The following is a 15244-nucleotide window of genomic DNA, read 5'->3' as shown; positions in this document are numbered from 1 at the left end:
AGATTATTTGAATGGCCTCACCATTAGAGCTGCCATCGCGATGCAGTAATACATACTCAGTAATTGGCGTTTAAATGAGCTCCTCATCATTCGAGAGAACAAGATAAACATTACAGTTAACATGCATTAGGTTCAGTCATTGGTTCTCTGTCAGGCTGAATACTGACTGTTGATTTAACCAGAACCGTCCCAGGAGATCGGTTTAAACCTCACACGGCTCCTGTCCTGCTTATTTCCTGTATAGCATTTATGTGAATTCTTGTAAGTAACCCAGAACCAACATGTTTTTTAATGGCTCTCTGCAGTCAGCAGTGCAAGCAGCTATGAAAGAGCTTTTTGTGTTGAGGTAGAGAACAAGGAGAGTAATGTAGCCATACATTTGTGCAAGCTTGTAAAACTCTGACTTGGCAACTCTGCAGACGTAAAACACATAATTCCTATTTTTCCTTACACTAGTGAGAATGGTTTGTGCGGGTTTTCATTTCCCCTAGATGACACTAGAGTCTCTCTCACTTTAATGGCCATGTCTGTCCGCACAAATAGAGGAGCAGCGTGAGTAACACGTGAGCCCCATGTGAAGGAGAGCAAACCTGACAGCGGTACAGGTGCGCGGCAGGGGCTGATGCACCATGTGGGAATGTGAAGAGAATATTTATAGAAATGTGTCCTGTCGGCCTCTCTGGAATGCCATGATATGTGCGGTAGCAAATGCCTTCTCTCAACGTCGGCCTCCAAATTTCTTGACTTTCTTTCTAAGGTTTGGTTCTGCCTGTCTCTGATTATTTGTCTCCCACAAGTCTGCGAAGACGGGAATTACCTCAAGATATTCTAAATGAGAACCATATGACAGCTCATTACCCAATTTGCGCCCCTCTGGTTACCATAAAAACATGCAACACAACTCCTCTGAATGAATTTTGGCTGTGTTTGATTAGCTGCCTGTTTCTCTTATTGCTGTCTAGTTCCTCGAGCAAGTCTGGACACAGCGAGGTGGAGAAGGACGGGGGATCATCCACGGGTGAGCCTGGGGCTCCAGAATGCGACCGCCATGTTTACAAGAGTGTCCTGGAGGGCGGAGACATCCCCTTACAAGGTCTGCGGGCCCTAAACAAGCGCCAAGCCAGCTCCTCCTCCTCTAAAGGTAGGATAGCAGCCGCGTTATATATGTGGCCAGTAAAAACGGCAGGTGTGTGTATGTTTTATGGATGTGGTGGCTAGACAGCACAGCAGGCTATTTAAGGCCTTGAGACAGAACCAATGAGTTACAGACATGATGTTGGACCGCTCAAAGTGTCAGACAGGGATACATGTGTTTCCGTTTACCTTTCTGTTGGAATCCAAACAGCATCGGCCAATCACCTCGCAGCATTCATTCCCCCGCCAGCTTTTGATTTATTATTGATGCCATGGATGTTTTCATGAAACGCCTACTGGCCATCTGCTTTGGAAAACTCATAGAGGGAGTGAGGTTGTCTCGCTAAGTCGATGGAAGCTAACCTTGGAGAGTTTAACCCCCCCCCCACACACACACACACACACACACACACACACACACACACACACACACACACACACACACACCACCTCTTGCTCCAGTTGTGAGCAGCCAGTCGCTAGGCAGGCTTAGGGCAAGACTCCAGAGCGTTCCAGCACCAGGGAGCGGAGGGACAGAGAAGGGAATGGATGAGGAGCGAGATAAACAGACAGGGGTGAGATAAACAGGAGGGACACAGAGGGTGGGTAGGCGTGAGGAAGTCAGCTGTCAGTGTGAGGTCCGAGGCCGGAATGCCTGAGCACATGGCTCGGGGGGGGACGACATGCTGGGGAAGTTGAGGAAAAGAGATGTAAGGAAGAGAAAGGACAGGACAGTGTGATCTAATACATGTCATTACATCTGGGAAGACACACCATAGATAGACATTAGAATAGAAAGTTTCCACTTAAAGTTTTGTATATTTCTATAATAATAATGACTTATTGACGCTTGGAACAAAAATATATCAAAATAGTTGAATTGTGGTGCCCATGCACAAAATGCATTTGGCACTCCAGTCAACTGACTAGCACGCTGCTTCATTAGCTTCCTGCCCAAAGTGATAAAGCATAAAGTGCTAGAAACCAAACCCTTCATCATGTGTCTCTGTCTTGTGCTTATGAAAGAGAAAAAACAACTGTACAAATCTTTGTCTTTTAAAGAACTGAGCCTCCTCGGGGGGGGTTTTCAGCGGCCAGGACTCTTTGCTGGATAGAATATCTAGTTTACTTCCTCAGTGTGTTTTCTTCTGGTAGATATGAATGTGACAGATGGGTCACTCGTGCTACTGAAGTCACTCGCAGCATGTGAATGTGTAGTGTCACTTCCAGGCTCCATCTGTGGCGTTATCGCCAGCACGAAATAGCCAGGAAATGACACGAGTATTCATCAGAGGTCTCTGACAGCCATACCGGGCAGGTTGACTCAGGATTTATTTTTTATTTACAACCGTGTAGGGGAGCAGTGTATTAACAGGGTGCCATCGGACATTTATCACTGCAGCCGGCTGTCTGATTGCTAAAAGTAGAAGAGAAGAATATACAGTGTGTAGGTGGTTAAAGCGGAACAGACGCAGTCATGTGACAGAAAAATATATGAAAACAAAATAGGTAATAGGGTTTTTTAAATCTTTTTTTTTATTTTTTTTTTTATGTACTGATACTGCAGTCAGTGTTGATAATTCCTATACGACCTCCAACATCACATAACATCTCATGGCATATTGCTGTCTTAATACTTTATGTTCCACTTTATGTTCTGGTAACAATATTTATAATGCAATATTCTATCAGACAGTAAATATCCCCTTGTTCCATTTTAACAAAGCATAATTCTTCATGCTGTTAGTATAGATTCATATATTACTTGATGCAAAATGCATCAAGTCTGCCTCCTCTTCTCATCCACTTCTAATGGAACTTGGATCTTTACTTTAGAAATGTGCCTGACTGTTTTAGTGTGTGTGAACCTGTGACCATTGTAATCTAATATGTTGTTTATTCTGTTGTCCTGCATGCTTGCCAGTGGATTATAAAGGTGGGAATGGCTATATTATTTCACCCTGCTCCTCTGTAAATAGTCGATCGGTTCTTGCCAGTAATGCAATAGGTAACCAGTGTAAGAATATGAAGCCTCTATCTGCTGCCAAAGCCTGCATACCCCAAATCCTGCCGTCAAAGTTCAAGCCCAAGCTGCTGCCGCCCAGTGGTGACAGTCAGGAAAGCAGGACTAAAGCTGTCAGGCACCCAAAGGCCCACAGCTGTGAGGATCTGTACACGGGGCCATGCGACACAGACTTTGCTGGAGCGGAGGAAAGGGAGTTCGGGCCACATTCAGACTGTAAGTCCAGCAACGGCACCGAGTGTGTGGACGGCCTCGGGAATGTTTCCCCCGCAATTAGGAGGAGCGCATCCGAGTTTTCCAGCCTGTACAGGAACATGCATCACATCCAGAGGCCCAGCTCGGCCGGCTGCAGCCCCCACGGCAGCGTCCGCAGCCTGGCCTCTCTTTTTGAGAAGTCAAAGGCCGACGGGGGCGAGAGGTCAGAGGCGGACGACGGGGGCAACATTCCACGGGATGCTGTGTCGTCACGGGTCAGCGAGTTTGAAATGATCATACAGCGGACCAGCTCGGCGCCCAGCCGCTCCTCCTCCCTGCCCGCCCTCCACTCCAGCCACAGCCCTTGCCACAGCCCCGCCCACCTCTACATGGCGTCTGCAGTGTCAGCGGAGTCACTTTTGGTAGCTGACACCACCCAGATGGATGCCTGCTCCCCGGTGGAGGCAGAGGGAAGGAGCTGTGGGGAGGAGGCCCTGTGCCCAGGCAGTGTGACGGTGGAGGAGGCTGCGTCCCCCTCAGAGGACAGACATGAAGTCAGGACTGATTCCCCCTCGAACACTGAGGCCGAGGTTGAGCTGATCTTCAGTAAAAGTTCCCCAGAACTGCACCAGGAAAATGTGGGTGCATCAAAAAGTCCCTCATTACTGCTTACAGCATCGCCTCTGCAACACAACCATCTCCACCACCACCACCTCCTGCACCACCTGAACCATCAACTCCTCCTCAAACCCAGCAAATGCAAAGGCTCTTGCCCAGCCTCCTACACCCGCTTCACCACCATCCTCAGGCACGAGAGGCAGCAGGCCTCGACCCAACAGGAGAGGCCGCCTCCTCTGGAGAAGAAGACCACGCTGCCGGGGAACCTCTTCCTCATGGGCCCTGCTCCCTTCAGGTTACGCAAGAACCTGCAGTCCCACCAGAGTCGGAGGAGCCTGCTTGCCACCAAGGTGATGGCGGGCACCCAGAGGCCCAGCACGTTGTCTCCCGAGCCCAGACCTCTAATCCCGCAGCGCCTGTCCTCCCTGGAGGTCCTGGAGAGGCTGAGTAACGGAGAGGAGAGCAACACTGACCACCTGAGTAACGGGCAGGGCTTGGATGCCAACGGGAACCTTCTGCAGCCGCTGGCAGCTCACCGCAGAGGTGGCTATCTCCATCCCTTCACCCCTGTCACCCTCCTCTCACCCCCCTCTGTGGTCACTCATTTATCTCGACTCTCTCTCTTCACCTTGTGTCCCTTTTTTCTCCACAAAGTGACGCCGCCACCCCTCCATCTCTAGTCTGTTTGGTGTGTTTACAAAGTGACAGGGAAGCCTCCATCCCATTGTGTCAGTGTGCTGTTTGGTGCTCTCCCATTTCACTGTGAATGAGTACGATCCCGCAAACACATCAAAACACTGCAGTGACTGTAGGAGGTTCAGGCAGCTTTTGGTAATGTATATATATATCTCCTGGTGACATCAGATTTGAGTTGTATGCAAGAGTGCTAGAGCCTGCGTAAGCATTACATCCATACCGACTGAATTCTGTGTTTTAATACATTGCTATGGTGTAGGATAAACAAAGATCAAACATGATTTAAGTCTTTATTTATGATATAATATGATATCATAGCAAATAAAAGAAAGCCTTAGCTAAAACTATGATCCCAGCATCCCTCTGTAATGTTTAAGCAGTATATATCGATAGAACTTTGCATACGCTCTCTCAAACTGATGTCTCACCATGTCTGTATCAGTTTTTTTTTTAATTTGGGAATAATTTACATCTGTCGTCTTTCATTCTCTCACCATGAAAGGTTTGTTTTAGCCGGACAGGAAGTTCACTGCTTTGGTTTCTTTTAAAATACCAGTATGACACATCTATGGTGGGGAACAAATTGAGTCATGGAGACATCTAGCTAATATAATAAAAGGTGAAACTTAAGTAGACTAATGGATGCTGATTGGTCGATCAGTAAAACCATGATGTCGTGTTTATTCTTTTGGCCGAGATACAGTAGTTTTCCATATTTTCTTTCCTGCCTTTGTTTTGTTTTTTTCATGAACACACATCAGATCATTCTGTGTACATTCCTATGTGCATGCAGGAATATATTTGGCTTTTTGGATGTGTGCGTGTGCTTTTTGTTTCAGTGTTACAGAGATTGTGGTGTTCATTCAAAGCATGCATAGTTGTATTTATTGTATGGTTTTATGATTCTATTTTATGGAATTGAGGAGTTGACTGCAATATCATCATCTTTTATTTGAAGAGTGTTGTTCTTTCTGTTGGATTTGCCTTGAGGTTGATAAGTAAAAATGCTTCATGGTGTAATCTCCACGCTGTTTCTGTTTCAGACTCGTCCCCGGTTCTGGGGGAGAGCCAGGATGAAGTGTTGCGAAGGCGTCATGGGGACAAAGAGGTGAATATCCGTTCAGAATTAAGCCCGACTTTCATAACTTGCAACCTCACTGAAAAAGCTTTAGTCAAGAGAGCTGGGCTATGAATGAGTAAATCATATTTTATACATAACCAATGTGACACATAAATAAAGGAGTAGAGAGGGGACCCATATCTGGAGGGAACAAACAGTTCAGTGTGGTTTCCTGGCAGAAAATCTTGGAGGAGCAGCGGCGGCTGAAGCGGGAACAGGAAGAGGCCGACACAGCATCCAGGCGACACACAGGCATCGTCCCGACGCACCACCAGTTCATCACCAATGAGCGCTTCGGAGACCTGCTCAACATCACAGATAACACGGAGAAGAGGAAATCAGGCATAGAGGTACAATGCTGGGCCATGTCTTATCCTTCTGTAAGCAGGAAACAAGACGGCAGATGCTTTGTCAGTTTGTGTGTGTGAGCCAAGACACAGATGGCTTTCTCCTCGGGGGTCAAACATTCAGAGCGGTGACGGATGACTTCACTTCCACAGTGCACACTGTTTACCAGCTATACATCTACACGTAATGTCATGTGGTATTAGTTGCACCCTTGTGGTGTTTACCAAGGTGTGTGCCTCTAGTCTCACTGTAAACAACCTCCACGAGAGTGTTCCTGGGCCTGCTCCAGAGGACAAGTGACCCAGTCAGTCACAAGCACCTCATTCCTGTCATTGTCTGAATATTCATGTTTACACACTGAGAGGACAACAGATTTACAGCTCACAACAGATTCCAGAAAAACCTTTCCTAATACACATACATAACAAAGCCCAGAGAGCACAGTAACCAGAGAGTGTAAAAGATGTAAGAACATATGTGTATTTCATCTTTTGGACCACTTTCACTCACAACTTTCACTCACTAAGTAACATATTGAGCCATGAAATAATTGTGAAACAAGTTTCCATTTGTGTTTCTACACAGAGAACTCCAGCCATGGCTCGCTTCGACTTCAGAGCAGAAACTCTAAAGTGAGTAATCTTTCTATTTTGGTTCTCACAACAAGTGGTATTTGATGCAGGGATGTTGGGTTTTATGATGCTGTTAAATTGTGTCCACCTTTTTAAAGATTTATATCAGCATTTGTTATGTCTCATAGATAGGGTAAGCAACTTCTGGCAAAACAATGCGAAATCATACAATCACAGGAAATCACCGTTTAGACTAGTAAATTCATAATAATAGATTCACAAGTTACCTCTCACTTAACTGTGAGTAAATCACACCCGTCTGATGTTTTTACTTCTTTCATTTCATGTGAGTAAGTAATCTTTTTGGGACATTTCTAGGGAGTTGCCGTTTCAGAAGGGAGACATTGTCTACATTATTCGACAGGTGGATCAAAACTGGTATGAAGGGGAACATCATGGAAGGGTTGGCATTTTCCCTCAAAGCTACGTCGAGGTACGTGAGTTCTCTTGTCTAGCAGTGATTACTCTTCAAAGTTATTGAAACTATTTTTATTTTTTCAGTTTACCATTTGCATAGTTAAAATATTCCATAGATATTTACGCAATTTTTTTTAATTGCTCGGTTGAATATGTTTTGCATGAACCTTCTGCTGCACAGTGTGATTCAACATCATTCATTTGTTGTCGGTTGCCTTCTTCAGCTCCTTCCCCCCACAGAGAAAGCCCAGCCAAAGAAAAGTGCCCCGGTGCAGGTACTGGAATATGGAGAGGCTGTCGCCCGCTTCAACTTCAACGGGGACACGGTGGTGGAGATGTCCTTCAGAAAGGTGTGGAGTGGGAATGACTCATTACATTTAGGAGCACTTTGAAAAAAGGATTTTGTTTAAGATAGCAACGATTTTTTGTCCTTTTTTTTTTTTTTTTTTTTTACTCACGCTTCATTTATCCCAAATAATTGTTCCGAACGGAATATGTATCTGCAGGGAGAGAGGATCACGCTTATTCGCAGAGTCGATGAAAACTGGTATGAAGGCAAAATCTCGGGTACCAACCGCCAAGGCATCTTCCCCGTCACCTACGTAGAAGTGAACAGACGACCCCGCATCAAAAACGGGCTGGAGTATCTCGACCCTCCTGTCAGCCAGTCGCCACAGCGCAGCACCAACGCTTCTCCTCAGGTAAGGAGGATACGTTTTGATGTGGTGAAAAGTTTTTTCTTACCACTGCCTCTCTGAATCCATACATTTTAATCTATGTTCACCTTGACACCCACCTTTTGATTTTATAATTTTTTTGCCCTGTGAATTTGTCTCATCTTTCCTTCCCTTTTCTTTTCTTCCTCTCATCCCCCTCGTTGCTTCCATCTTCTCCCACGTTCCTGTTGCTCTTTAAAAAGCTGTATCGTAACCGTCTGACCACCTCCCCGCTGCCCCTCCCTCGCTCCCCCCCGCCGCTCCGTGTCCCCCGAGGTCCACGCCATCTCCTCTGAGTGGATCTCCCTGACTGTGGGAGGAGGGAGCCCCCCGCCGCCCCCACCCCTCCCCTGCCACCGCTGCCCACTGTGTCCTACCGCTGCGGCGAGTACCTGCCCCCGCCCTACTCTGCCAGCCCCGTGCCTGCCATCAGCGGCAGCCCATACTGCGTCTCCCCCGTGGCTTCCCCGTCCGCCTCGCCTCTCCCACCGCCTTACCCGCCGAGACCCAACTCAACTACCCCTTTCCTCACGTTCACCCCACCTCAGGGGGGGGACTTCCTGCTCTCCACTCACCCCCCGCGTCTGTCACGCAGCGTGAGCCCCTGTGGAGGGCCGGTGCTGGAGGGCTGGGTGAGAGGGGAGAAGGATTTGGCAGAGGGGGACAGGGGCCACGCAGCCCCGGGCAGCAGGCGAAATAGCCCTGCAGAGGTATCTTGTGCATGGTGTGCGGTGTTGCATCCCAGGCTCACTCAGGAACATGGGCTTTTGGCCACAGTTTGATTCCCTAAGATAGATGTGTGATGAAGTACTGAAGCAGGCATTTCTGAGTGGAAGACGTGACACTAACTTTACGATTTGACCAGAAGTTGATTATAGCGTCATGGACTAAATCTGCTGGTTTAGTGGAATATGTTAAATTTGGTCACACGGCTTAAAGCTGCAAGTCTGCATGTTGTGTGTGCGCTACTAACACGCAAGTGTTTTACAGTGTCGTTCTGTGTCTTTCAGTGTCTTTTAGTGTTTTTGTGGTGCGCCTCAGATTTCCTAGCTGTAAAGGACTGTAAGAGAAACTATTGAGCTTGCATTTCCACGATTGATTTGAAAGCTTAAGTTCCTTGCTCTTCATAAAATTCAGCATGTTGTTGTTGTTCCATTCCACAGAGGCGTGATAACATGGATGCCGCTGGAGTTTGGAGTTTATTTAGGACAGTGACATATTTATTAGTTGGTATTTATAGGTTTCACATGTTGGCTTGTGTTTCAAAAGCTGCTGCGAGGTTGAAATTTCCACCTACAGGGGAAATGCAACCTGGCTGCGGCTGAGGTATGACGGTATTTACAGCAGGTGGTGGACGCGAGCTCTAGAGAAAAGCTTTTATTTTTTTAAGTGTCAGCGCTGATTTGACTTTTTTCTGTTCCAGTTTGTGAAGAACGACGCTGACCATCACGGACGGAGCTCCAGAAGCCCTGTGATGCTGTTCGACATCCAAGATAACAACAATGTGAACTCATTTGCGGTAAGGTGGAGTTTTCTTTGACCTCCACTGGAGATTTACAAAAATAGTGTGTAGTTTGTTTAGTGACTTCATCGTCTGTTTAACTTATTAACCCATCGCCTTTAAACATCCATTTGACTCACATCATCTTTAACACCCATTATGTCATCTATATTTGTTCTATATGTGAGATATTAGAGGAAGAAGATCAATATCTCTCTCATGTTTTTCTGCTTAGTATGTACAGTCAAAAGTTTGGACACACCTTCTCATTCAATGGTTTTTCTTTATTTTTATTTTTATTTTTTTCTACATTGTAGATTAATATTGAAGACATCCAAACTATGAAGGAACACATATGGAATTATGTGGTAAACAAACAAATGCTCAACAAACCAGAATATGTTTTATATTTTACATTCTTCAAAGTAGTTGAATGAGAAGGTGTGTCCAAACTTTTGACTGGTACTGTAGCTGGAAGTAGAGGCCAGTTAGCTTAGCTTAGCAAAACGACCCAAAGCAGATGGAAACAGCTAGCCTGGCTTTGTCCGGAGCTACTATGATTCACCTACCAGTGCCTCTAGGCCTTACTAATTAACATAATGTGTTAATTGGTGTCTTGTTTGTTTAATCCGTACAAAGACCAAAGGATTTGGGAGGCAAGTACTGCATGACTAAAAGTAAAAGTGGGTTATGTAGTTTGCCACCCCCTATAAAGGGCAGATGAGGTGGTTTTATTTACAAAAAGTAAAAAAAAAAAAAATTCAACCCAATTCAATAACACAACATTTTAGCTGAAGCAAAATAACCCCAAACAAAAGAAAGCTGCAGCCTCACAGCAAGCACTGCCAAAGTAATGAGATCTAGTGAGGAAGTTGCTCCGTTTACAATATTGTCGCCTTTACATTGCCAGGCAATGAGCGGACACACCAGGAAGTCACTGCTTCATACCAAGAACATAGTACACAACACATATAACTCCCTGCTAAACTGCAAATCCTTTTGTTTTTACATGTTACACCGTTCTCCCCTATAGTCGGTCTTTATGCTAAGCTAAGCCAGCCGGCTGCTGGCTTCAGCTTTATATTGAATGGACGGATATGGGAGTGGAATCAAGCTTCTCGTCTAACGCTCAGCAAGAAAGCGAATAAGAGAACACACGAGTACATTCACCCAAAACGTCAAGCTATGTCTTTCAGCTGTACCGGTCAGCTTCCCTTAAATGCTGCATGATCATACTGAGCAGTATCCTGTAAAAAAGTGAACTAATACCTCATGCTTCCTGTCTACATGCTCTCACTCTGGTGTCTTGCCTTTTCATGCCTCTCCTCCTGGGCTCCACCAACGTCTCCTCTGCTTTTTTCTACTGGCTTTTAACGGATCACTTCCTTTCCTGCCTTCCTACTTACTGGACCGACCTTCCTGTCTCGCCCCCCACCCCTCCCTCTCTAACTCCTCACCTATTCACCTCGGCCTCTTCCGGGACTTTCGGTGGGGCCGCTGTCTGTCTTTCTCTGACGACTTCACCTACTACTACTACTACTACTACTACTACTAGGAGGCAGTGTGTAATGAGATCTTGAATATAGCTGAGACCTCGGTGAGGTACTGCAGCACCCTGTCCCACCACCCTCATGATAGACTGCACCCCCACCCCAGTAAACAATCTCTCATCATTTCCCAGCAACCCCATTCCCACAGCAGCAGCCCAGAGCCGAACCGTCTCAACTGTGGAATGTGAGTAAGATCGGTTTCACGTTCACACCATGTTCTTTTCGATTTTTCATACTTTCATTACTGGTTTTCAAATGTGGAGTCTTCTGAGCGTTGCAAGTTTACCAGTCTAGTTTTCTCCAGCTTCCAGGCTCTGTACAGTTACGTGCCGCTGAACGAAGATGAGCTGGAGCTGCAGGAGGGAGATCTCGTCAGCGTCATGGAGAAGTGCGACGACGGCTGGTTTGTCGGTATGTGCCTGCAGGCCTCGGGATACATTCCTCGGAGACGCAGTCACACTCGCTGTGTCACATTAATCCTTACAGGGTTTCTGCAGATTGACAGCAAAGAACTGTACGCGTGCAATGTGCATGCTCAGGGCAGAAGTAGAGTCATTTTCACATCCTTCCATATAGGGTTTCCAAAGAGTGACAGCAGAGGATTGAGACTTGCACTTCATTTTAAATATAGCCTAAATGGGTTATTTTTTGCATTCAAGTCAAGCTCCTTTAAGCCTTTAATCTGAGGAAGAATCATTTTACTTCCTTTGTCCTGATCCTTGTTCTTTCTTTTCTTTACAGGAACCTCAAAGAGGACAAAAGCGTTTGGGACGTTCCCTGGGAATTACGTGAAGGAGGTGAAACTGTAAAGATGTCTAATCTGGCTGTAACACAAGGTCGCCTGTCAAGCTTGGGAAGTCATTTCTATCGCGCATGGCTGTTGGTTAGCGTAGTCGTTTAGCCAGGCAAATCCATTTTGTCTGGGAAAGTGTTCGGTTCGGCCTGAGGTATGTCAAACTGCAGGGGGGAGGCGGAGACAGAGACAGCTCACTGCCCAATCCTCAGTATGGTGAACACCTTGACAACGCTTCACACACTCTTCTTGACAGAATTGGTCTGTCTCCACGTGTGGAATTTCTCCGTGAAAAAAAAAACTACCGCAAAGTAGCTTTTATTGTACAGATAATAGCTTCCATCTTGTCCATGTAATCTACAGTACCTAAATGTTTACGTAGCACCTCAGTCTGGAGGCCGGCAGCAGAGCAGTGTGTGGATTAAAGAGTGGATCTTACTACCTGAACTGGATTTGGGAGGATTCAGAATGTGTTTTTATGGGATGTGTGGTTGGAGCCGTTTGGCGTGAGCTACCTTTCAGGACCAGAGGTGTTCATCATGATTAGCTTATCAAGTGTGAAGCGAACCATGCCTTTGCTTTCAAAAGAAAACCCTCAGTGTTAACAAACATTTAATTGAATGTGGTGTTTTGTACCTCGGTTTAGATTATGTGTAAAGCCCCTTTAGAAAGTGGTCTCTGACATGCCTGTTGTACTTCCTGTTTCATTTAATGAATCTTCATATTTTCCGTATTTGTCAGGCTTACTCAGTGTAAGCCTGAAAGCTTCAGATACCGGTTCAGTATTGCCTTTCTTTTCTATGTGCTGTTAGCTTCTCAACAGCAAACACAAATACAGAACACGTGGACTGTGTTGAATGTCTGATAAAAGTGAAGAGAAACTGTGTATATGCACATCCTATATTTTCAAACTCTATTTATTTGTCCTTTTATACCTCTTCCGTCAAAATAGAAGTAACCTGTGTCTGCTGATGGACAATGCCTGTAAGCTAGCTGGAGGAGTAGAAGCCTGGCTCCAGCCCAACCACAGGACAGGGGTGGTAGCACTTAACTTCCTGTTTGGTCTTTAATGGAGATCCTACCTAACAAGATCATAGTAGATTAATCAAAAAAGAAAAGTAAAGCCAACAAGGTGTCTTAGAATATAATCATTTTTAATTGCATATTGAGATTTTAACAATGCCCCTACTGACAAGATTGTGTGTTTTATCGCCATGTAAATGTGTACAGAAAACTTTAAGAGGCCTTCCAAATATGGCTCCATATTTTCATATGTAATGACTACAACTTGGGTTCTACAGTTAGTGGAATGGTTTAAATAAGAAGAATTAGCACAGCATGCACAGAGGCCGACAGATCAAATCAGAGCATGAAACACCCATCGCCTCAATATTGGCCACCCTAAAGCTCAAAGCATTAGAAGTGATGACAGGGTTAACAGGCTGCTCTTTGAGATTCAGTCGCCTCCCTAATGGAAGACCGCTTTTGAATTTTTATTTATTTTTTGCTATCGAAGCAATCCGAGCCGTCTTCCCGCGAGCACAGAGCTCCCACATCTCCAGCACCGTCAGATCCTGTAACAGACGCCACATGTCAGAGTAAACCCTCCACACGCACAGATCGAAAGACGATAGCCATTGTTTATTCTCTGCTCCCATCCTCATCAGATTCCTCGTTGTCATCAACCGCTGCACTGTGTTCATCAATCCTTCGCTAAGCTTGTCAAATAGTACTTGCAAATAGTTCTCGGAGCTTGTTACAACCTGTTTGGACATTCTGTTTGTAAGGTAATTGCTAGGGAAGTATTTTAATTCAGTTTAGTTTATACCAAGAGGACTAGTGTGACTATCTGATCCTCCAGGTAGCCGGATCCTTTCCCCATTCCACACATGTCAAATCGAATAGTGACAGACTATCAGTGGGCCACGTAGTCGAACTCTTTGTGAGAGCACAAAATCAGAAACATGATGTGAAGTATTGAAGCTCTCACTTACATCCAGAAGTGTGTGTTTTCTATATCTTTGTCTTTTTTCAATGTGTTAGCTACAGTTGTGCAGTGATGATGAACATTGGAACATGGTTTGAAGCTGTTTGTGGCTGCCACATAAGCGATTTATGAAGTTTAATAACTGACAAAGTGCATTCATTTAACAAAAGTCAGTAGCAATCAGTGTTTCATCCTCTAGAATCAACAGTTTCTTTCTCACCACTGACAATGTTTTCTCAAGATAACGCGCCAGATTATGGGCTTGCCTGTGTAGCACTGATATAATATGCAGGTATTTTGTTACACCACAAAAGCATGTTTTCCCCTCCACTGCTGGCTAAACATTTTCTTGTTCCTGTGTAACTCCAGCTCTGCGTGAAATGAACTGACTGTTTGGGAGTCGTTGACCTGTAGGCTTGTCCAACACTTCTTATCTTCCCTGACAAAACAAAAGAGTCCCTCCATTTCAAACACACCACAGGATTGACAAATAAACAATCACTGTTTAGTCACACACACACACACACACACACACACACACACACACACACACACACACACAACTCAATCTATATTTTGTATCTGTGATATTGTGCTCCAGAAAACATCACAGGATGTATGAATGTATGAATATATGAATGTGGCACAATGCACACACAATAGTTTAAAAAAACAACAACATGTCTGTATTTTCATCTTTAATGAACATGCGGTCATACATGCAGCATGACACAAGAAGGATTGTAAATATGTAAAATATAAAATAGTCTGCGAGCGGTGGGAGCGTCAGATTGAGCTCTTCCGTCACTCGCAGCGGTTTATTTACCTGAAGGATTTTTTTGGCAAAGCACAGAGTGGAGCGTTACTGAGCACAGGAAGTTTGAAGCATATGAACATTACGCTGCCATTTGTGACGATCATAATGCCTTATGTTGGACGCAAAATTGTGCCTCATTTTCATTTAGTTTTTAGTGGGGAGTATCACTGAAATGTACCCATGACATATTTAATGTAACCATGGTTTTCCCATTAGTCCTAGTCTCTGTGATGGGAGAACATTTACTAAGAACTTGTCGGTTACTGTTCAAGTACCTAAAAGTGTGACACAATGCTCTAACTTAATGATTAATAATCATAAGAATGGACTAGTTTGGATGAGACACACGACCTGCAACAGGTTTGATTTGTTTGCTTCAATTTGCAGTGCTGTTACATTGATAATGTTAAAATAAAGATACTATACACTGCTGTGACTTCGGTATTATGCAATATTTAATAAACCGTTTAAACCACTTGGTGTGTTACCTGTTTTCATTTCTGGCAAAAATGTGAATGATAGCAGAGGTGGAGCTGTGAATTTGTATGACGTTTACCCTCATTCGTTCTAAAAATGTTAATAGAGTAAAGTATTTTGCTACAGTATAAAGGTTTATGAGCTAAAAGCCACACTAACGTTTTATAAAGTGGCTGTGTCATCATGAGCGGATGCAAATTTAGGAGCTGTTAGTCTCTGG

The 15244-nt window shown here is 44.9% G+C and overlaps 1 protein-coding gene across 1 annotated transcript in view; it reads left to right on the top strand.

Moving 5' to 3' along the window:
- Positions 1–15016, top strand: part of LOC129091941 (sorbin and SH3 domain-containing protein 1-like) — a 40596-nt gene extending 25580 nt beyond the window's left edge. Inside the window, 15 exon segments of the mRNA XM_054599639.1 lie at positions 963–1141; positions 3059–4513; positions 5710–5774; positions 5966–6136; positions 6720–6766; positions 7085–7199; positions 7408–7533; positions 7690–7884; positions 8103–8150; positions 8152–8221; positions 8224–8609; positions 9323–9418; positions 10956–11134; positions 11255–11361; positions 11692–15016. Of these exon segments, the coding sequence (XP_054455614.1) occupies positions 963–1141; positions 3059–4513; positions 5710–5774; positions 5966–6136; positions 6720–6766; positions 7085–7199; positions 7408–7533; positions 7690–7884; positions 8103–8150; positions 8152–8221; positions 8224–8609; positions 9323–9418; positions 10956–11134; positions 11255–11361; positions 11692–11759 (3307 nt within the window). The 3' untranslated portion in view covers positions 11760–15016.
- Positions 15017–15244: the final 228 nt, after the last annotated feature.

Source organism: Anoplopoma fimbria, chromosome 6 (genome assembly GCF_027596085.1).
Source record: "Anoplopoma fimbria isolate UVic2021 breed Golden Eagle Sablefish chromosome 6, Afim_UVic_2022, whole genome shotgun sequence".
Classification (NCBI taxonomy): Eukaryota; Metazoa; Chordata; class Actinopteri; order Perciformes; family Anoplopomatidae; genus Anoplopoma; species Anoplopoma fimbria.
Note: the sequence above shows the minus strand (reverse complement) of the source record. Positions and strands in the feature narration are given on the sequence as shown.